We start from the raw sequence: 23,291 nt of genomic DNA, 5'->3' as shown, positions 1-23,291 counted from the left end.
CAATTTTTGTCAGACAACAACAAAGTGACAAAATTTTTAGATATTCATTTAATTTCCATAACAATAATGTACAAAAGTTTAATCATATATCTATTCAGAAAGAAACTCTCGTGAGCAACATATAATCCCAAATAGCCATATTATTAAAATAGCGTAAAAACACAAGAGGAAAAATATATTTTGCATTTTACTGCACATGCTATTTAGTAAGAGAGGTTCCCCTTTTCTTTTTCTTTTTCTTGTCCACATCAATCTCAAAATGTTTGCACTTCTTGATTGGGTATTGTGATTTGCAATCCTGGTATTGAAATTTGAATTTTTTGGCAAGTGAAGGTTGAGATAAGTTGGCAGATAAGTTTAATAATTTAGAGCGAAGTTGAGTTCAATTGCCACTAAAAGATAATATTTATCGACAGAAAATAAGAATTAGAGATCGATAGGAGGCCACTCACCGTAAAAATATATCTGGCATTGTTCCTACAGTAGGAATCGGAAAATCTTTTCTTGGTTAGCTTCACGAAAAAAAAAAACGATATTTTTTACTATTAGTTTAGCATCATTGCTAATTAAATATGTTGTGTGATGCAAATAATCAAATATAGCTATGCTTATCTTGCACCGCGTGTTAGATAGGGAGAGAAATAAAAAAAATAACTAAAATTATTGTTGTTCATAGAAAATTTTCAATAGCTATATAATATCCAACAATAAATAAAAATTAAGAACTTTTGCCAAATCAATCAAATATTACAAGGATAAAATAAAATAAATCACGAAATACAAAAAAGAGGTTAAAACTCCATCCATGCTACTTGATTATATGCATATGTACCATCTTGTGTAAATAAAAAAGAGAGAAAATTATGGACGTGCCTTTCTAATCCAAGTAGGATCAAATTTGTAGGGCCCATATGTATAGTTTAAATCGAAAAAGAATTCTATCATTAAATAATTTACAATTAGATTCTTAAATTACATAAATATTTAAGGGCATAAAAGTTAATCAATATTTTGGGGATATTTTAGTCGTTTAATATTTAACATAAATTATTCATACTTTTATAATAATATAGATATAAATATAAATAGATATAGATATAGATATAGATTAAACGTGGATTTTCAATATTATAAAAAAAATCAATTACTCCAATCAATTACTAAAATATATTGGGGCCCAAAATATAATTCGAGTAAAGAGAGGTCGGCAGCGGTACCCCGTGTTGAGGGTGTGTGATGCTAGCAGGTGGGGTAGGGGCTGGGTTGGAAGAAACAAAAGATGTATAAATACGAACACAGTAATTCCAATTTAAACGTTACGATTGTCATATTGGGAAGCACAGCAAATTGCAATTGCAATAGCAATAGCAGAGAGAGAGAGAGAGAGAGAGGAAGAAACAATGGAGAATGGAAGCGAAGATCCACAATTACAACAACAGCAGCAACAACAGCCGCAGCCGCAGCCGCGACGGTTGAAACCAATCCCACCGAATCCACCGCCAACAGATCGACCGGCTCGTATTTACGCCGACGGTATCTACGATCTCTTCCACTTCGGCCATGCTCGCGCTCTTGAACAAGCCAAAAAACTGTATATTACTTTCTCTATTCTCCTTCTTATTTCCTTTTATTTACTCATGGTTTTTATAACCTTCAATTTTATTTTTTGTGGCATGTTACTCCATGATTTTACAAGTAATGGACTTCGATTGTAATAAAATTTTCCAGTTTCTATTTTTTATATTCTCAAATGGGATGCTAGATTTCTGAGAGAACTGGGGAGATAATGGTAATTGGTATATTTTGTTCAGTCATGAGAGGGATCCCATCATAGGCGAAAAAGAAAGCTGGTTAATTTGTATTACTCTGCCTAAGCCTCGGTCAGAAGAGTTACACCGTAGCATATTGGTAGGAAGATAAAGGTATCTAGAGTTATTGAGGAAATTTTTGGCCAATAACATCCCTTAACTATAGTTCAAACTTAAACTACATCCTTGTACTACCACGGCGAACAAAAAATATCCCTACAAATTCTACTATCTGTCCCCTCCACTATCATCTTCAACATCCAACAAAATTTGTTTTGTTTACACGAAAGTGCTATTATATAATTCAACCGGCAGCTAAGTGATCGAGCATGATTTGGTTGCATGAAAAGAATTTATAGAGCCTCTATGGGTTCTGAACTTGGGAAAGGCTTTGCGTTGTTACGTATGGATGGTGAAGTAGTGTGGGGCACCACTACCTTCCATGGTTTGGTTTTGAAAGCATGCAAAACGCAATCTTAGCTCAATGTCCTTAAATATATAAGGTTTATTAGCTTTATTCTCCATTCAGAACCTAAAGCTGCAATCTTTCTGAGGAACAAACAAGACTATAGAGAAGCCTTGAACTGGGTTATTCAGCTAACTTCTCAGGGACATAACAAGAAATGGAATACAGTAAAGCTCAAATTGAGAAGCTCAAGGATAGATCCATATGGAGAAGGCAAATCCATTGGTATCCCAGATAGTGTTCAGATCAGACTCCATTGCTAGCAGTGCTCACAGTCATGACTTCGGGGACTCCAGAACAGTTCTCTGTGCGCGTCAAAATGCTCGTTAACACTAATGACAAAGGCGAAGTAGCTAAAGCAGTTTCTCAAACTTCTTCTGTGACTTGAAACCTGGAGTTGAGATTAAAATTAGACCTGTTGGAAAAAAGATTTGTGCCTAAAGATCCCAATACCACCATTCTAGTGCTCGCCCACTAGAACTGGAAGATAATTTCCATGCATTCTTGTGCAAAATGTTCTTTGAGAAAATGATGATTGCAAGTTCAATGTAACAGAACAAAAACAGCGTAACTGGAGTTGAGCAAATTGTTCTTTGTACATTTCCCTACTCTAGCAACACACTCTATCCTCTATAAATCAGTCTCATGCCTCTCTATTCCTAACATCAAAACCCAGCATAGCAAGCACACTCATGGCCTACTGCTCGCAGAGAAGAAAGCCATCCTCCGTTCTGTTAGTTTTTTAACGAAGTTTTGTATACTTCAAGGATGTTTTTTGTTCACTATATGGTAGTTTAAGGATGTAACTTAAGTTGGATATAGTTCAGGGATGTTATTAGCCAAAACTCATTATTGAGATGTGCAATAGTTAGCCTGTAAAAGGGAAAAACAGTAAATGTTTGCCTAAGTTGCATTTTAATTTTGTTTATTAGTTGTAAGCCATGACGAATTTGTGAAATTGAACTGACGTTTTGCTTAGACTAAATTATTCATTGCTTAAAATGTAGGTTGCCCAACACTTATCTTCTTGTTGGATGCTGCAATGATGAAATCACCCACATGTACAAGGGAAAAACTGTTATGAATGATAAGGAGCGCTATGAATCTCTGCGCCACTGCAAGTTAGTTCAATGGAGTTGTCAATTCTGTTAAAAATTTAGCATTTGCTTCAGTCTGCTTTACTGAAATGTTTTTTTCTTCTTGCGGTAATACTGAAATGATCAAGTGTCTAATTGTTCATTCAGTTGTCTGGTGTCTTCAGAATACGTATACAAAAATATGAACTTATATGCACCTTTAAACTTATAATCTCGTGTAGATGTTTCTTATATTGTGTGTATTGAGGGAAACTTTGATTTTTAAAATGAATGTTGTCTGTAATTTATTTTTGAACCCCATTCTTTTGTTTACTCTTATATTGTTTTGTTCATTTGCCTTTTGGTTCCCAATGAGATGAATAGTTGAGGTCACTTCTAGCTATTTTGTTTAAAAATGTGGTTTGTTGGTGTGAGATATGAGACACAAGGGTGAGAGTGAGAGATTGTGTGAAGACGAATGTCTTATACCTGAATTTATTTATAGATTCAATTTACAATTTACATAGCATATTTACCCCATGTGGGAGACTACTATTATGTTAAACTAGGTATGACTATTTACCCCTATGTTAAACTAGGTATGACTATTTAAACTTAATTATCTAGCTCCTCATCAAGTTGGTGCGTCAAGTTGTATGTTCCAAGTTTGTGACACGTGACCTGTTAGAGGATATCTGCTGAATGTATGCAAGTTGATCGTTTGACTTCATCAACTCTGTGACAATATTTCTTGAGAGTATCTTTTCTTCGACAAGGTCACAATAATATTTATGTGCTTGGTTTGTCATGAAATTCTGGATTTGATGCATTATGAAATACATTGTGATTATCACGACTAATGGGTGGCAAAATTAGCTCATGATAATGTGATCCACTCAACCCGTCCATGTTCTTTTACCCTGAGAGACCAGACCGAATATCTTTTTCTTTTTCGATAAAGAGTCTAAATCCAATAAATAGAAAATTTGGTTGAAAGAGAGCTCAATAAAGAATAAAAAAAATAGAGTGAAGTGCCACAAATCCTTAGAGAAAGGGTCTGAAACTGATGGAAGATGGAACAGGATATTGAGTTAAGTTTGCTGAATAGTGTTGGAAAACAGCCATCAGAAAATGTGATCCACTCAACCCGTGTGGCAAAATTAGCTCATGACGATGTGATCCACTCAACCCGTCCATGTTCTTTTACCCTGAGAGACCAGACCGAATATCTTTTTATTTTTCGATAAAGAGTCTAAATCCAATAAATAGAATATTTGGTTGAAAGAGAGCTCAATAAAGAATAAAAAAAATAGAGTGAAGTGCCACAAAACCTTAGAGAAAGGGTCTGAAACTGATGGAAGATGGAACAGGATATTGAGTTAAGTTTGCTGAATAGTGTTGGAAAACAGCCATCAGAAAAGGTTGCTGAAATATCCTGTTTGAGGGGAAAATATACTCACTGCGTAATTGCTAGAGATGTCGGAGCTAAACTTGACAACTTAGGGTGCCGGAAAACTTAAGTGGAAGTGATTTAGATGGCCTACTTGATTTGACTCCAAAGATGCTGGAAAGAAAGATTGAAAGTGGTCATAAAGATGATAAAACAAAAACGCTCTCTGGGATTTGACTGAAACGTACTAAATAATAAAGGAATTTGACTGGACAAGTGGACAGTCTTGGGCTAGGGTTCGGTGATAAGAGTTGGTCAGAACCTCGATGGGAATTGAGATTGGCGAGTCAGAAGAAAGCAGTTTACCGGAAACTACCTCACGGGCCAGCCGATGAGATATTTTAGCCGCAAAAGTTTTCTTCTCTTAGATATGCCTTTTGGGTTGTGCTTGCATGGAAATTTCGGTCTTATAGTGGTACTAGATTTTGCGCAAGCACTCATTGAAGGTTACAGGGCAACAATTTCTTCTCCTGGATTGCCACCGGTATCTAAGTATAGCAAGCGCTGATACTGTACGAGGAATAAGAGATAAGAAGAAAAGACTTGGAGAATGCGTGAAACCTAATGTCTGATCCTGTTATAGGCACAAGATAAAAACATATATAGGTAAATAATATGGGACACTACTTATGGGACCTACTATTATTCTGTTGTATTACACCAAGCATAACCAATTACACATAATTATCTAATAGTAGGAATTACTATTCTGATTCTTGCTGACATTTTTTGGTTTCTAAGGAGGTGATATGCATGATATTGCATGAAATCGTACTTCTGAATATGTTTTTATCTGAAGCTGCACGTGCTGTTAGTCTGTTAGAATGTCTAGTAATGTAATTTCTGATGGGTCATGTCACCCTTTATCTTAAATTGTGTTATGGGTGCTATATTGTCCTCATTTTAGGTTAATTGTGTATGCATTGATGCAGATGGGTTGATGAAGTTATTCCAGATGCGCCTTGGGTTGTTACCCCGGAGTTCATTGAGAAACATCAGATTGACTATGTGGCACATGATGCTCTTCCGTAAGGCTAAATGGCCCATAAAATTTTTACTTCTGTTGATATACATGAGGTCCTTGTTTCCTTCATTCCTTGGAACTGATATTTAGAGAAGCTTCTGATATTATATTCGTTATTTTACTTTAAGATGGATTAGCTTTGCATAACTAATTCAAGGTCCCCCCCCCTCCCCACCCCCCGGGGTATGATTTGCCTTGTATTATTTGTTTGTTTTGTGTTTTCTTTTGGTTCATAGATATTTATCTTTTAATATTTCCTCTTCTTGTCTCTACATGTCAGTTATGCAGATGCAAGTGGAGCTGGAAATGATGTTTACGAGTATGTAAGTCCATAATGAACTTCAGTTATATCATAGGAGACTTTCTACCTTATTCCTTAATGTTTCTTTTTAAAAGAATTGAATTTGTCAAGTGGAGCTGGAAATGATGTTTACGAGTATGTAAGTCCATAATGAACTTCAGTTATATCATAGGAGACTTTCTACCTTATTCCTTAATGTTTCTTTTTAAAAGAATTGAATTTGTATCTGTACAATGTTTGTGTGCATATACCAGGGTATGTGCAACTTGTGGATCTTTTTTAACATGCTGTATGAAATTCGTTCTTGATTTACTCATTGTTGATCCTTCATTATAAGATCTCTAGTTTGATATGCTCTCTTAATGCATGCTGAAGCCTTGTCTGATGTGAATATTGTGAAAACCTGTGTTATTAGGTTAAGTCCATTGGTAAGTTTTTGGAGACCAAGCGGACTGATGGAATATCTACTTCAGATTTAATAATGAGGATTGTAAAAGATTACAATGAATATGTGATGCGCAATTTGGACCGAGGATATTCAAGGAAGGATCTTGGTCTAAGCTACGTGAAGGTATGCTCTTTAGTGTTTTAATTGGGTGACTTAATATTCAGGAAAAAAGTGCTTTAATTGGATGATGTAGACTTTCTCCTCGCATTAGCTTTACATTTCGCTTTTTATTTGCTTTGCCACGTATTAACCTCATTATTGCTTCTTTTAGGAAAAAAGGCTGAGAGTGAACAGGGGGTTGAAAAAGTTGCATGAGAGAGTAAAGAAACAACAAGAAAAAGTGGAAGAGAAGGTATACTCTTCTTTATATGACTTACAATCTCTAATGATGCATTTCATTTCTTTAATTTCAAATGCGAGCTTGTGGAAGAGCCTCCATAGTATATGTTGTTTGTGAATATAGTTGGCAAGTACCTGGAAAAAACTGTACCTGGAAAAAGGATATTGAGATCCCGGTCTTCCAGCCGCTAGATTTTGAGTGTCTGTTTTCAAATGGCACTTTGAGCAATGAAAGGGTAGTATTATGAGCGCACGTAAGGTAAAGTTGAATTGGAGGATACAATTAATAAGATGTGAATAATACGAAGTGTTACGTGGGTCGGTTTGGCACATCCTAGACAAAGACAGATCTAAGACTTCTAGAACATGGGTGCACCATTAAAGAAAGGAGCAAAAAGAAGTATTAAGTGGGAATAGAATCCTATGCCTTTGGGTAAATAACTCAAACATTTAATCAAGTCCCACCATTCAACCTTATTGGAGCATGGGTACCAACAAATAATGTTAAATCAATTCTTGGAAATATGTACATAAAGTACCTAGTTTGGCGGAAAGACCATGGGTTCACGTGCACTGTATCATGGGGGTAAATCCGCCCCTGATCCTAGAATGGAATTCCAACATTATACCATCACTAAAAGTGAGGGAAAAAACATTGCTTTCTGTGTTAGGTGTTCAATTTTTTATCATCTGTGTACAACTCTCATTTCTCGTGTTATTAGATCCTTCATATTTTAAGCTGACAGCATTTCATTAGGTCAAGTTGTCACCCTAGGAGATGAAGCATTCACATTATGTCATGCATAGGAAACAACAACAACAACCCAGTAAAATCCCACAAGTGGGGTATGGGGAGGGTAGAGTGTACGCAGACCTTACCCCTACCCCAAGAGGGTAGAGAGGCTGTTTCCGATAGACCCTCGGCTCATGCATAGGAACTTGGAATACAGTAGCGATCCATATTTTCATAATAGCTATATTAGCATGGATCCATGCTTGTGCATTTAGTTGTTTTTCCTTATGGATAGGGTGATATGTCCAACCACTTTTAGATGCATCAGTATATTCCTTTGGTGAAAATGGTTTGACTTTGTTGGGTCCACATTGGTATGCTTTCCTTTGTTGTGAGAGTGCTGGAGCTTTAAAATTAGTGCAATTAGTTCACTCAATCTGTAATGAAGTGTTCATGAGCTTTTGGGTTTGCTTGCCCATTATGATGTGGCTTGGTTGATAATACTCCCTCCGGTTCAAAATAAGTGTCCACTTAGCCATTTGCACACCCCTTAAGAAAATACTAACTCCTAGAAAAATAGGTAATCTGACTAAACTATCCCTAATTAATATTTCCTATTTAACGATATCATAGAAAATTAGAGCAATTTAAAAGACTCAGGAATATGTAAATAAGCGCTATTATGGAAAAATAAGGTTAATTCTTTCTTGATTTGGTAGGTGGACACTTAATTTTGAACCAACAAACAAAGGCTAAGTGGACACTCTTTGAACCGGAGGGAATATATATTTATTTCTGTAAATGAGCTTGCATCCGATTATGGTTAATGTTGTGTTGCTCTGTGTATTACTACCTTCTCCGTAAATTTTCCTCTTACTATTCTACAGATTAGTCATAATAGTTTATCACCTAGTAGAATTTGGGTGGAGGCAGTGGGAGTTGCGATTTTCTGATGAATGAGCTATGATAGCAGATGCTACTTCTCATATGAGATGCTAGGTTTCCGTGTGAAAAAAAGCTCTCTGAATTGTTTGTAGAAAAGTGAAAAAAAAAAATTCTTATCCATGATTCTTTTTATTACGTCTTTTGTAACATGCTACCATAAATGAAGCAATACATAGTCGTTCTGATAGCTCTTATGTATGTTAATGAAATGAACATAAGAAGATTGCCTGTCATCATACTCTTTCAGTCTAAAGCTATTTATAGCTATTTATAGTCTTCTAGCACAAAACATGTTGAAAGACTATTTATTGCAGATACAAACAGTAGCAAAGCATCGGAATATTTGGGTGGAAAATGCTGATAGATTGGTTGCTGGTTTCCTTGAGATGTTTGAAGAGGGTTGCCACAAGATGGTGAGATCACTCTCCCTCTTTCCCATCCCCCCATCCTTCCCACGCTCCTCTTCTCTTGTCTCTATCTTGTACTCAATTTCCTACAGTTGCCAGGCAAAAGAAAAATTTAGCACTAAGCACACACAAGTGATTCCACATTGGCAACCCAGAGTGCTGAATGTCCTTGTATGAGTGGTTTAACTTCGCTCGTCTGATCATGTCTTGGGATTTCAACAGGGCACTGTCATAAGAGACCGAATTCAAGAACAGATGAGGACCAAGAGTATAAAAGGGCTTCTATATGACAGAGAAGACGACGATGATGATTATGACTACTATTATGGGAGCACTGACGATGATGAAGAATACTACGATGGTGAAGATGAAGACTAGGGTTCCTCACTTTTTCGAGTTATGAATAGTAAGGTACTTTCGTGGTGAGCTTCACTGTGTAAAGTATAGCTTATGAATCAAGTTGGTTGAAGATGTATGACGTGTAACAGTTGGGTGCACCTGCGATGTGCATGTTTTCTTTGGTTAGATGTAGTAGCAATTAGTTGTGTTGTAAAACCATGATCAAGCATAGTCTTGTACTGTAGCGGTGTCAAACAGAGTGATTTGTCTAATATGAGATCAATAATTATATATTTTTGAAAATGCAACTTTCTTGTGGCAAGTTCATATTAAGGACTCAGTTTCTTGACTTCATATTCAGGAGCGACCACTCTATGAGCAATTTTAAGTGTGTGCATGCGGAGTACAAATATTTAATGGATTGCGTTGCGCTTCATTTTTATTGATCAGGATTAAAAATCTTTTCGCAAATTGACTAAACTTTCTTTGTCAATCAAAATGTTGCATGATTAAGAAACATTAGAAAAAGTTTAGGAAGAATAAAACCAAAAGGATTAGCATAAAAATTTGGCAAAATAGCCTCCGTGGCAATAAACACCTTTGATCATTAACCAAATTTACGTGACAACAATATGTGTCACGTGGCAATAGTGCGTGCATATCACGCAAATCAGACACGTGAAAGTTGTTTGCTAAGTAATTAAAAATGAAAAGAAAAGATAAAAAGTGAAAAAGAATAAAAAAATCTCAAATAACCACCCGACACCCCATCTCCCCATTCCATTTCCCATTTCCCTTTCTTTTCTTCCCCCCCGGGGCCCCCCACGACATAAGGTTGCAGAAGTTCTCTTCTCTCAGTTCCATGGATAAATATTATCTTCCTGTCCTTCAGGTGGGATTATTACTTATCCTATTCCATCTACTTTTGGCTAAAATATTCAGTGGTAATGAATATTGCCGTGTCCTTCTGTTTCTCTCTCTTTTTTTTTTTTTCCTTTTCATCTTCATTGGAGGCTTTCAAGCTCTTCACCGTACAACAATGGTGCACCTATTCTTCATAAAACTACTTCAAATAAACCAATGGTCTGGCTTCCCAAACATCACAATATCTCCTAGATCTACTAACCTATGTCTCCTTCCCCATTATAACTGCTGAAAAATACCTAAAAACACATCATCCTTGGGAATCAAAATAGACAGCCATTTTTCTTCATTAAAAGCTTCATTGCAAAAATTAAAATGAATATCATCTTTAATTTTTTCTTGTTTGAGGGATTGTCCACGGCAAATAAAAATTTTCGACCTATGGTGACTCATTAATGCAATGGCTAATTTTACTAATTTAGGTCTTTTGAGAGGACGATTTTTAAGATTAAGAAACAACAATAAAAACTCAGTAAAATCCCACTAATAAGGTTTTGGAGTAGTGTGTACGCAGACCTTACCCCTACTCCAAAGGAGTAAAGAGCCTGTTTCCGAAAGACTCTCGGTTTAAGAAAATAAAAAGACAAAAGGACAAAAGCAGACAATATTAGTATCACCACATCATAGGAAAAATAGGAACACCATAAAATACAGAAGAAAGATGGAAAGCAAAAACGATAGCTAGTAAATAGGACATGCACTGAAAAGCGAAGTAGTAAAACACAACATTGTCACTAGCTATCTTAGACAAAAACCCTACATGGCTAGTCCCACAATAGTACGAAGTAAGTCAAGACTCAACTACATCCTAACCTACAACTCTAATACTCGGCCTCCACATCTTCCTATCAAGTGTCATGTCCTCGAAAATCTGGAGCCTCGCCATATCTTGTCTGATCACTTCTCCCCAATATTTCTTAGGCCGCCCTCTACCTCTTCTCATGCCCTCCACAACTAGCCGCTCACACCTCCGTACCGAAGCATCTGAGCTTTCCTTTGAACATGTCCGAACCATCTAAGCCTCGCTTCCCGTATCTTGTCATCAATGGGAGCCACGTGCACCTTCTCCTGAATAACATCATTCCTAATCTTATCTATCCTAGAGTGCCAGCATATCCACCTCAACATCCTTATTTCTGCTACTTTCATCTTCTGGATATGTGAGTTCTTAACGGGCCAACACTCAGCCCCATATAACATGGCCGCCTAACCACCGCTTTATAGAACTTACCTTTGAGTATTGGTGGCACTCTCTTGTCACACAAGACTCCAGATGCTAACCTCCACTTCATCCATCCTACCCCAATACGGTGTGTGACATCCTCGTCGATCTCCCCTCCCCCCTGGATAACCGAACCAAGGTACTTGAAGCTGCCTCTACTCGGGATGACCTGTGATTCAAGCCTCACATCCACGCCCACTTCCCCTGGCTCAGCGCTGAATTTACACTCCAGGTATTCCGTCTTCGTCCTGCTCAGCTTGAAACCCTTAGACTCAAGAGCCTGTCTCCAAACCTCTAGCCTCTCGTTAACACCGGTTCGCGACTCATCAATTAAAACTATGTCATCGGCGAATAGCATGCACCATGGCACCTCCCCTTGAATATGGTGTGTTAACGCGTCGATCACCAGGGCGAATAACAACAGACTGAGTGCAGAACCTTGGTGTAACCCCATTACAACCGGAAAATACTAAGAGTCTCCTCATACTGTCCTAACCCGAGTCTTAGCCCCATCATACATGCCCTTAATCGCCATAATGTAGGGAACCGACACACCTTTTGCCTCCAGGCATCTCCAGAGAACTTCTCTAGGAACCTTGCCATACGCTTTCTCTAGGTCAATAAAGACCATGTGCAGATCCTTCTTCCTCTCTCTGTACAGTTCCACCAACCTCCTAACAAGGTGTATAGCTTCTGTAGTCGAACGACCCAGCATGGACCCGAACTGGTTGTCGGATACAGACATTATCATCTTCACCCTCACTTCAACCACCCTCTCCCACACTTTCATGGTATGACGATTTTTAAGATTAAGAGAATCGAAAAAAATAATTAATGATGGCTGAGTATTGAATATGGTGGAATGGTAGTGGACCGGCATGAGCTTTGACTATGAAGAAGAAGACAAAAAAATAATTTTTTTTTAAAGAGGTCAATAAAAATCTGGTAAAATAATTTTTTTTTCTTTTAAAGTAGGACCCCACAGATTACACATGTTAAAGAATAAAAGGCTTAGTATATGACGTGTCAGTCATGTCACCGCGAGTGAAGGACACGTTCAGATATGTTTATTAGTTTTCGGTTCATCAAGTATATGTGTCCAAATGAAAAAAATAAAAGTTTATATATCGAGATGACAAATCGGTACAAGTTTAAGTGGCTAGGATACCATTTTACCTAAAAATTTAGATCTTTCGAGCTATAGGAGAGACAGATGTTTCATTACCGTGTTTAGCTAGTAGACAAGCTGAACAATCATACTTATCTCTATGTACTGGATACCTAATTAATAATCCAGATAAGCTTAGACAAATAGTTAGATTCAGCAATTAGTTTTTGGTCCATTTGGAATCCATTATATCATTCGGCACGCCTAATTTCTACTTACAGCTAAGTATCTCTTACTCTTGGGTGTATGAAATTTACGGCCATTTCATTTATGGCATTCCACGTTTGAAAGGTACGTACATGGTGGAAAGTGGAAACCTCATAATGGCCAATTAGAAAGAATTTAAGACTCTTTTACATGATCCGTACGTTCCAACTTGCATGATTGTTTGCTCAGTTTTTAAAGAAAAAACAGCCGTCCAGTTAGATGTATAATATATAGATAATTCAGGTATAATAGCATATAGTTGTGTATAATCAGTATGTAATTCATGTACAACAACAACAACAACCTAATAAAATTCACAAGTACGCAGATCTTACCCCTACTCCGAATGAGTAGAGAGACTGTTTCTGATAATCCCTCGGCTCAAGAAGACGAAAAGAGACGATATATCAATACTATCAATAGAAACCATAGAAATAGTAACATCATAAGAACCAGAAAATAGATGGAAAGAAATAACAATACCCAGTAAATAAGGCCCGACGCTGTAAAGACGGAAGAATAGTGTGAACACAATATTAGCCACTAGCAGTCTAAGACAAAACCCTATCAGACTAGCCTCACACCTGTACAAAGTAGACAAATGCTCAACTATCTCCTAACCTACAACCCTAATACTCGATCTCCACACCTTCCTATCAACGGCCATGTCCTCGAAAATCTGAAGCCACGCCATGTCCTACCTAATCACCTTTCCCCAATACTTTTTAGGCCGCCCTCTACCTCTTCTCGTACCCGTCGAAGCCAACCGCTCACACCTCCTTATCGGGGCATCTGGGCTTCTCCTCAGCATGTGCCCGAACCATCTGACCCTCGCTTCCCGCGTCTTGCCATCTATAGGAAAAATAAATAATGAATATGGCCGGCTATTTTTGTAAAAATCCCTTTAAACATTGAAAACTTCCCCATGATCTAATGTTGTCATCTTGTTCAATGACTACAAATTGGACCAAAAACTTCATGTGTGATGATTGCAGATTGAAACTCCCCACCAAAAAAATTTTCAGAGATTAAATTCAATTCTTTTTGAAAGTATAGTTATTCATAAACATTTCCTCCATAGTGCGAATTTGTATCTTAATATTTTTTTTACTAGTAACGGAAATTCTTTTAGGAGGTCAATTTTGGTTCTTCATAGTTGTTTTCCTGGTATTCATGATTGGAACTTTAGCAATAGCTTGATCCAATGTAGTGTTTCTTAGTTCTTGCTTATCAAATAGAGTGTTCTGCTCAATTATTTTACTTTGTGCTAGCTAAAATTCATAAGATGGGTATTGAAAGGTCTAAATGTGCTTTTAATTTGTTTCAGTACTGGAATTACAGAATTTGAAAACAAGAAATGGACGAATCTTTTCATTTCTTCAACAATTTGCTCCTGCATATGAATGGACGGGAATTTGGTCAAGTCGAAACTCAATTTCTTATTTAAATGGAATAATGTTTCAGACAATATGAAAACCAAACAGATCCTAAATCATCTTTGCAACTAAATTACAATTCTCTTAGTTCATGACCCCCAAAGAAAAAGGTCGTTTCTTAAGGCAGTGACGGATGTAGCATTTTATCTATGGGTTAAATATAATTGATCACGGCACTTTTGATACAATGTGAAAAATCACTATAATCTCAAGAAATATCAAATTATTGAACCCATAATTTTTAATGTTTGATGACTTCAAAGGTAAAAAACCTATAGGTTAAAATTTAAATCCATCAAATTAAAATTATCCATCTCCATCTTAAGGTGCGGAAGACTAAGATGTTCAGTCTTTAGCAAGAACTACCACTGAAATTACGGTCATTTTAAAATTGAAATATACAATAACAAAGAGATGGTTATTTAAATTAAGAAGTATAAATTAATCTGGACAATGGGGAATTTGTTCGAACTACAAATGCAACCAATTTGTATTTCCAGAAGAAGATAAAAAGGTTGCAGCTAGAAAGCAAGACAAAAAGTGTTTCCAATTACTTGACATTATTTCAATTTGATGCTATATATTAGTGAGAAGAGACCCTATTATAAGATGTGCATGTTTAACTTCCGACTACATTTACCAGTATCTAAAAACGAAAAACTAAAGAAAAGAGAGAGAGTTCCAACGGGCGGGTCGGGCTAAAAAACGAGTAATGCAAAAAAATAGATAAATTATTCAATCCGATCCATATTTAATACAGATAAAAAACGGGTTAACTGGCGGATAATATGGATATTCATAGTATCTATGACTTTTTGAATATGATCACTTTTAAAAAAATTCCCAGTCTCCCAAACTTGAGAAACCCCAATTTGAGGCTTTACAAATGTAAAAGTTAAACCCATTGGTTATCCATTTTCTAAGTAGATAATATGGTTCTTATCCATATTTGAACCGTTTTTAAAAAGTTTATTAACCAACCCACTTTTTTAATTGATTATATGGGTGGATAACTATTTTTTTAAAACCATTTTGCCACAAATACTTGCATTATGTAGTCTAGGATATCATGTTATATATGTCAGTAGTGGCGGAGCTACTCTTATGCAAGCAGTGGCGAAACCAGAAAATTCAATAAGGGTGTTCAAAATACTAGTGGGCTATTTCAAAATACTAGTGGGCTATGCATAGGTGTTCAAAGTCTATTTTTGGATTAATAACAAGTAATTAATATTTTACCTATACACAATATAATTTTTTCGGCGAAAGATATTCAGTTGACCACCCTTGGCCACACATAACTTCGCCCTTGATGGAAAGGACAATTGACACTCTTTTGCCGAAAAATTATATCGTGTAAATACGTTAATTTTTTAATTATGTATATATACTATTGAATCCCTTATTTTTTTTATATATATATATTAACTTTTTTAGAATTGAACACGAAGAATTTGGTTCCGCTACTGCATGTCAGTCTATCAACTTCTATTCTCACCTTTAACTAGACAATCCGTGTGTGAGTTGACAACATAAACAAAGAGACGACAAATAGGGGGAAAAAAAGGGGGAAGAAAACGACATACCAAAAGGCGATTTAACTACTTTATTTGTAATAAAAAAGACAAACAAAGTGAGAATACACTAAGAATGGGCTTCACTTTGGGAGAAAAATAAAATTTCCAAGCCAAAGTTGAGTTGCTAGTTTTGTCTACATATTAGGTTTTGTAGATATCATTTCCCTCTTGGTATGAATTTCTTTAATGGCGAATTGTTGTAATTTTACTCGTATTTCTAAGGTTGCTTGGCCAAAAATGCAACAAACACTTCCAAAAGCTATGGCCTATGTTGATGGTGAGAAGTGGTCGTCTTTATACTTGTTGTATTTTTCTTGGTTAACTTTGGCTTCCTTGGATTAGCTAATGAAATACAGACATATTTAATTAAAATTTATAAGCAAATAGTTCGAAAAAATTCTAAACTTCGATTCTCAATTGACACTTCCTTATAATTCCAACAGAAGAAATTGCCCTTGGTAATTGAAACAAATATTTGTTACAAAGACACAGTATCTAGCACACAATCACAAAAGTGAACAAATTAAATTACATCAAAACTCGATCACTTGAGACGAAAACAATACCAAACAACAACTCTCATCATATAAATAAGACATTTTAATTAAGAGATTTACAATATATTCTACAAAAATGGCAAACAATTATTACCGGACTTGAGATGAAGCCTACAAGTAGGGCAAGAAGAATGTGAGAGCAGCCATTTATCAATACAAGCAACATGAAAAGAATGGCTACATTGAGGAAGAACCCTAATTCTCTCGCCATCCATGAAATCCAGCAAGCAAATAGCACAGCTTGAAACTGAAGAAGAAGAAGCACTAGAATTTGCATTATTATTATAAGTAGATGTTGGCAAAGCAACCATATCTTTCTTCTTAAGCCCTGTGTTCACTCTCTTTGAAGCTACCCATTCCACTGACTCAGAGATTGTCCTATGAGTGCATTGAAATACACATTGTAACATAGAGTTTAGGCCAAGAGCACAAAGCAAAGCACATATTAGAGCTGCAATGATCACTGCTAAGTTGAAGTTTAGTGTATTTTCATTGTTATGGTGTTGATCAAGAAAAGGGGTTTTAGGTTCAAGAATGGTTGGGCTTTGTGTTAGAGGGAGGGGTTTAGCCATGATTGTCGCTTAGGAGATATGAACAAGATACGAGGGAGTGATAAGTGAGGCTTAATTCAATGGTATAAAAGAGATTGAAAAGAAAAGAAAAGAAGTGGTGGCATAGGATGTTATAGGATGTGGCGAGTTGGTTATCCATTGTCTAGCCTTTTTAGTTTATGCTATCAAAAAAGGTGAATTTCGGTTACGTTAAACTATCTTTCAATTTTACTAAAGTTATTTAACTATTTTTTGTCACTTAAAAGTAATTAAACTTTATCATTGTCACTTAAAAGTCATTTTACCTCAAACCCCTACCATAAATATGACATGACATTAAATTTTATTATAAAAATTCAAAAATAAATGCCACATAAGCTAATATGGGTCATACCCATTTTAGATCCATTTATCCTTTAATATAATTTGACCCATAATCCAAATGGGTTTCGATAAAAAAAAAATATTAAGTTCCACATTAGTTTAAAATGATTATCCTATACTATAAAGTTTTGCCTTTTGTGTTACATAATGCACATTTATAAATATTCTATACTAAAATAATCTATGCTAGAAAATTCTTATTTTGTTTGTATGCCCCATCCGAGTCATTTTATAACTCTGTTGAAGCTAAAATACTATTTTAGTATAGAATAATTATGAATGACTCGGATGGGGCATACAAACAAAATAAGAATTTTCTAGCACATTAGTTTGGATACAATAGTATTTTAGCTTCAGGAGAGTTATAAAATGACTCGGATGGGGCATACAAACAAAATAAGAATTTTCTAGCATAGATTATTTTAGTATAGAATAATTACGAATGTGCATTATGTAACAGAAAAGGCAAAGCTTTGTAGTATAGGATAATCATTTTAAACTAATGTGGAACTTAATATTTTTTTTTATCGAAACCCATTTGGATTACGGGTCAAATCACATTAAAGAATAAATGGATCTAAAATGGGTATGACCCATATTAGCTTATGTGTCATTTATTTTTGGATTTATATCATAAAATTTAATGCCATGTCATATTTATAGTAGGGGTTTAAGGCAAAATAATTTTTAAGTGACAATGATAAAGTTTAGTTACTTTTAATTGATAAAAAATAGTTAAATGACTTTAGTGAAATTGAAAGATAGTTCAATGACCATCAGTGAAATTAACCCCGTCAAAAAAATTAACCCCTATCAAAAAGAAAGAAAAAGAATGTTTGGAACACCCTCTCTCCTCCTCCTCTCCACTTCCCACAAAGAAGATAAAAGAAATAATTAAGAACATTTGTTCTCATCCAAGAGATGATAATATATTTGATCTGATGGTATTGTTGGTGAAAGATAGCCAAGTATATCAACAATATATAAATATTAAAATTTTGGAAGCATATTCATTGATGTCCCACGAGAGATCTAACTAAAGGTTGTACTTATATATTTTCTTAGTTTAAGATGAAGATAGTATGCTTTGGTGGTACAAATTTTATTGGTGCAAGTAAATCCATGTGATGATGATTGGTTATCGCCAGCGATGAAGTTGGAATTTTTCATTAAATAATCAAAATATAAATAAGTAAACCAACAAAAAAGTCAAGAAATATTAATAATTAGTAATATACATTAATAAAAATTACCTAGCTATACAAAAAAAATTTCAACGAAAGGTGTCACGTACATGTGGCTCCGCCACTAGTTATAGCAAAGATAAGAATATAAAGCCAAAAAAAGATAGAAAGAAACGTTGAAAACGACCATGGTTAAGTGTATAAAGGATTAAGGATGTCTTTAAAAAGAATTTCATCAAGTAACGGCAGTGGCAATATTTACAAGGATGTCACTAACCATATTACTCTAAGTTGACCCAAATTTTAATGACTTTAGGAAACCTGAAGGGTCAAAATTTATAAATGCCTGATGACACTTTTGGAATGTGGGATCAAATTAAGCTCAAACCACATTATGTGGCTCTAGGACTGGCTTAGTTTTAAAATATTCGTAAGAATATTCTAACTTTTCCTAAACATATTATCTACCAAATTTTGAAAAACAAGAAGAAAGAAAAGATAGTACATCCCCGCGTGAATATTCAATACTTGGGAAGAAAATTAACTTGATTTCTACTCTATTTTTTTTAAAAAACTTTTTGGGTGGGAGTGGACGTGAATAGTATGAAGGGAAATGTGAAATTCAAATGAACCCAATAATTGTTATCCATATATATATATCAAAAAATATTTATAAATATTTGACTGTAAATCTAGTTATTATTGTATTTTAACTTAGAATTGTTGAAGGATTGATTAACAAGCTGATACTTAACTATAGTTAATTATTATTGTAATAACTAACTAGGTTAGTTAGTTTGTTAATGAAGTTAGTTAATTAGTTGGTTAGTGATTAGAGGTATATAAATATCTGTACATTTAGGATAGCAGCTAGTCAATTTCATTTTTGCTTCTTCAGCCATTTCAATGAAACAATTCCTTGTTTCTTTCACTGCTTTAGGCTTCTCTCTTTTCAAGCTTTAGATCGATCGTCCATGGCAGCTAACATGGTATCAAAGTCACTGGCAACGCTCTAGGTTTTTCTGCGATTCTCTCCTCTGGTTCTAGATTACTTCAATTCTGCAGAATTAGGTACTGAATTGTCTTAGAGTGATCTTAAATCAAAGCTAGGGTTTGCAATTTCTCTGAAGCTACAGTCAATAATGGTGATTGGTACTGAAGATGACAATACCACAATTACTACACCAGCTAATGGCATTTTTGGCAATTCTGCTCCAGTTGGTCAGTCGTTCCCCTCTATCGATCATAATCACTCACTGTACCTACAACCAACTGACACACCAGGTAGTTCTCTAGTCTCTATTCAATTGACTGGTTCTGATAACTATGCCTTGTGGAGTCTGTGCTATGAGGATTAGTTTGTTAGGTCAAAGTAAGTTAGGTTTTGTCGATGGAAGGTTTCCAAAATCAAAGTTTAAACCAGAACTTCATGATTTGTGGGAAAAGGTTAATGCTAATGTTTTTGTCTTGGATGATGAATGTTGTAAGACCTGACTTGCTAAGTAATGTGCTATATGCATCTAGTGCTCATAAAGTGTGGTAACATCTAAAGGAGAGATTTGACAAAGTGAATGATTCTAGAGTACTGTTTCTTCATAGAGAGATGCACAATTTGACTCAAGGAACCATGACTATAGCAAACTTCTTCTCAAAACTGAGAGATTTGTAGGATGAGTTTGATGCTCTCATGCCATGCCCAGGTTGTCCATGTCCTAAGTCAAACAGTGTGCTCAACATTTTGCGACTCAGAGACTGCTACAGTTTCTCACTGGTTTGAATGACTCCTATGCACAGTCAAGAACTCAAATTATGATGATGACTTCGGTTCCTAGTATCAACAAGGCATACTCTCTACTTGTTGATAAAGAGGGTCAAAGAAATCTGGTAAGCATGGCTCAGGTTACACAACTTGCAGAGGGTCTAGAGGGCACTGCTTTGTACAACAATAAAGGTCCTAATGCCACAAGTAGAGTTTACATGAAAAGGAAGAGCAATGTTCAATGTGAATACTGTCATTACAAAGGGCATACCAAAGAAAATTGCTTTAAGCTAACAGGCTATCCACCAGACTTCAAGTCTAAAAAGAAAGGAAGTACACCTCGACTCTATGCTAATTTTACAGGTAATACAAACTTTGCAGCTGAGGAAGAGCACACTATCTATGCAAATTAGCTGAACCCTGGGTCTCACCAACAGAAAGGATTCATCTTAGCTAATCTCGTGACACAACAAATGACACAACCCTTCTTCACTCAGGAGTTATACCAACAGATTGTTCAGATGCTTTCCAAAGAAAATGCAGAAGGATCCAACTCATCTAGAAAAATAGCTGTTGCATGTATTCCAAATCATGTGAATGCATTTATGTCTCAATGTGTCAATAATGACCGGATAATTGACACTGGAGCCTCCAATCACATGACCTCCATACTTGAGTTACTGCAAACACATAAATCACTTCACACGCGGGAAGTATATCTGTGTTGAATAATCAGAAGATTTCTAATGTACTCTACATTCAAGACTTTAAGTTCAGTTTACTCTCAGTCTCACAACTCACTAAGGAACTAAAGTGTATGGTAGGCTTCTTTCTTTACTTTTGTATTTTTCAGGATCTTTACAGTGGTCAGGTGAAGGGGATTAGTAAAGAGAAATATGGGCTCTATGTGCTCAAATGAGGTATTTCAGAACATGCTTTAGCCCAAATTTCAAATAAATGAGCATCCACAACTACTACTCTTACTCTTGCAGGCTCAAGCTGTTTGCGTCACAGGAGATTGGGACATGCTCCCTTAGACATAATTAGAAAAGTAGACAATTTAAATAAGCTGACTGCTAGTGACAGTCATCACTGTACAGGGTGTCCATTAGCCAAGAAAACAAAACTTCCTTTCCAACTTAGTAATACTGTCACTAAGTCTATCTTTGAATTAGTTTATTGTTACATTTGGGGGCCATGCAGAGTTCCTACCCATGATGGAAGAAGATTCTTTGGCACTATAGTGGATGACTATAGTAGATATACTTAGATTTTTTGTTAACTTCTAAGTCTGCCCTATGATGTGCTAAACAATTTCCTTGTTCAAATTCAAAATGTTTTCTCTACCACTGTAAAAGCTCTGAGAACTGATAATGAAAGTGAGTTTTTAGTACTGAATTCAAAAGTCTGTTGTCTGGTCTTGGTATTATGGATGAAAGTACATATGTATATACACCCCAACAGAATGGTGTGGTAGAAAGAAAACATAAAACTATTCTAAATATGGCAAGAGCACTCAGGTTTCAAGCTTCTGTTCCCTTAAGATTTTGGAGTGAGTGTGTTACTACTGTTGTATATCTATTGAACAGACTTTCCTCCAAAGTGGTTGATTACAAATCACCCTTTGAGATGCTTTATTTGCATTCTCCTTCTCTGTCTCACCCGAGAGTCTTTGGTTGTTTGTGTTATGCTGCTACTCCCAAAGTTCTAGATAAGTTCTCACCTAAGGCTGCTCCTGCTGTACTTATGGGCTACTCTTCAACACAAAAGGGCTTTTCCTGTATGAATTGCATTCCAAAACTTTTCTAGTGAGTAGAAATGTAATATTCAAGTAAGATATTTTTTCTTCCAAACATGTCAAATCATATGGCAATCCTGTATTTCCTGTCTTGGACTTGCTCTCCCCAGAGGTGGTTCATAAGAATCCTACAATGTTAGTCACTCCAAGGTCATCGTCCTTGGATTCAGAGACTGATAACTTCTCAGACCTTGAGTTATAACAGACATCTGATGCAGCTGAAACTGCTTTACAAGAGAGCTCATGCAGGCACTTGACAATTCTGAGCTCATGCAGAAACTTGACAATTCTGAGCCTGTTGCTGAGGTTCCTGCTTCTGATGCAGTCAGTGATGAACCTTTTACAGGCTGTAGGAGATCTTTCAGACCAAGCAAGCCACCTATTTAGCTACAGGACTATGTCATAAAGACTAAAGAAACCAAGTGCAACTTTCCTATCTGTACACATGTGGACTATACTCATCTCTCCCCTGCATACAGACAAGCAATCTTAGCTTATTCCGCAACCTCAGAACCAGTCTTTTCCAAAGAAGCTGCATCTGATCCTAGGTGGATAGAGGCCATGCAGCTTGAATTGCATGCCTTGGAGTATAACAATACATGGTCTGTTGTAGACCTACCTTCTGGTAAAACTTCTATTAGTTGTAGGTGGGTATTCAGGATCAAGTACAAGGCTACGAGTGAAGTTGAAAGGATCAAGGCTCATCTAGTAGCTAAAGGTTATAGTCAAAGAGAAGGATTGGACTATGGAGAAACATTCTCAATAGTGGCCAAGATGGTCACAGTGAGATTTGTTGTTGCTATTGCTGCCTCAAAGCATTGGTATATCTATCAAATGGATGTTCACAATACTTTTTTCAATGGGGACCTAGATGAAGAAGTCTACATGGTGTTGCCTGAGGGATTTGCTAGACATGGGGAGTCTCAGAAGGTCTGCAAACTCCACAAGTCCTTATATGGTCTTAAGCAAGCATCCAGACAGTGAAATCTGAAGCTTACAGAAGCACTGATACACATGGGGTTTCAACATAGTCACTATGACTACTCCCTGTTTATCATAAGAATTAGGATGATATTGTGATAATTTTGGTGTATGTAAATGATATTTTGATTACTGACAACAATCATAAGCTACTATGTGATACAAGGTCAGATCTTCAAGGCATGTTCAAAATGAAGGACCTATGAG

The 23,291-nt window shown here is 36.0% G+C and overlaps 2 protein-coding genes and 1 long non-coding RNA gene across 3 annotated transcripts; 2 read left to right on the top strand and 1 right to left on the bottom strand.

The window, feature by feature from the left end:
• The first annotated feature begins 1,237 nt into the window (after nucleotides 1-1,237).
• LOC104113671 (choline-phosphate cytidylyltransferase 1-like) lies at nucleotides 1,238-9,639 on the top strand. Its single transcript, XM_009623911.4, has 8 exons — nucleotides 1,238-1,591; nucleotides 3,282-3,395; nucleotides 5,733-5,828; nucleotides 6,105-6,147; nucleotides 6,541-6,696; nucleotides 6,845-6,925; nucleotides 8,905-9,003; nucleotides 9,220-9,639. Exons 1-8 carry the CDS (start codon nucleotides 1,401-1,403, stop codon nucleotides 9,373-9,375), a joined length of 936 nt encoding a protein of 311 aa, XP_009622206.1. The 5' UTR covers nucleotides 1,238-1,400; the 3' UTR covers nucleotides 9,376-9,639.
• Nucleotides 3,402-4,801, top strand: LOC108948113 (uncharacterized). The gene is made up of 2 exons (XR_001972764.2): nucleotides 3,402-3,919; nucleotides 3,950-4,801. It is a non-coding gene; the product is annotated as an uncharacterized lncRNA (long non-coding RNA).
• Nucleotides 9,640-16,495: 6,856 nt separating the features above from the next.
• LOC104113672 (RING-H2 finger protein ATL73-like) lies at nucleotides 16,496-16,999 on the bottom strand. The gene has a single exon (XM_009623912.4). The coding sequence runs from the start codon at nucleotides 16,997-16,999 to the stop codon at nucleotides 16,496-16,498; it is 504 nt and encodes a 167-aa protein (XP_009622207.1).
• Between the last annotated feature and the right edge of the window lie 6,292 nt (nucleotides 17,000-23,291).

This window comes from Nicotiana tomentosiformis, chromosome 2, assembly GCF_000390325.3.
Source record: "Nicotiana tomentosiformis chromosome 2, ASM39032v3, whole genome shotgun sequence".
Lineage (NCBI taxonomy): Eukaryota > Viridiplantae > Streptophyta > Magnoliopsida > Solanales > Solanaceae > Nicotiana > Nicotiana tomentosiformis.
This window is presented reverse-complemented; position numbering and strand designations above follow the sequence as displayed.

Excerpts from the sequence above, each read along its gene's own strand:
- LOC104113671 (XM_009623911.4), top strand. The coding sequence starts at position 1,401 with ATGGAGAATGGAAGCGAAGATCCACAATTACAACAACAGCAGCAACAA. Across the intron at positions 6,697-6,844 it reads TTGGTCTAAGCTACGTGAAG|GAAAAAAGGCTGAGAGTGAA; the intron begins GTATGCTCTTTA and ends TGCTTCTTTTAG. Across the intron at positions 9,004-9,219 it reads AAGAGGGTTGCCACAAGATG|GGCACTGTCATAAGAGACCG; the intron begins GTGAGATCACTC and ends GGATTTCAACAG.
- LOC104113672 (XM_009623912.4), bottom strand. The coding sequence starts at position 16,999 with ATGGCTAAACCCCTCCCTCTAACACAAAGCCCAACCATTCTTGAACCT.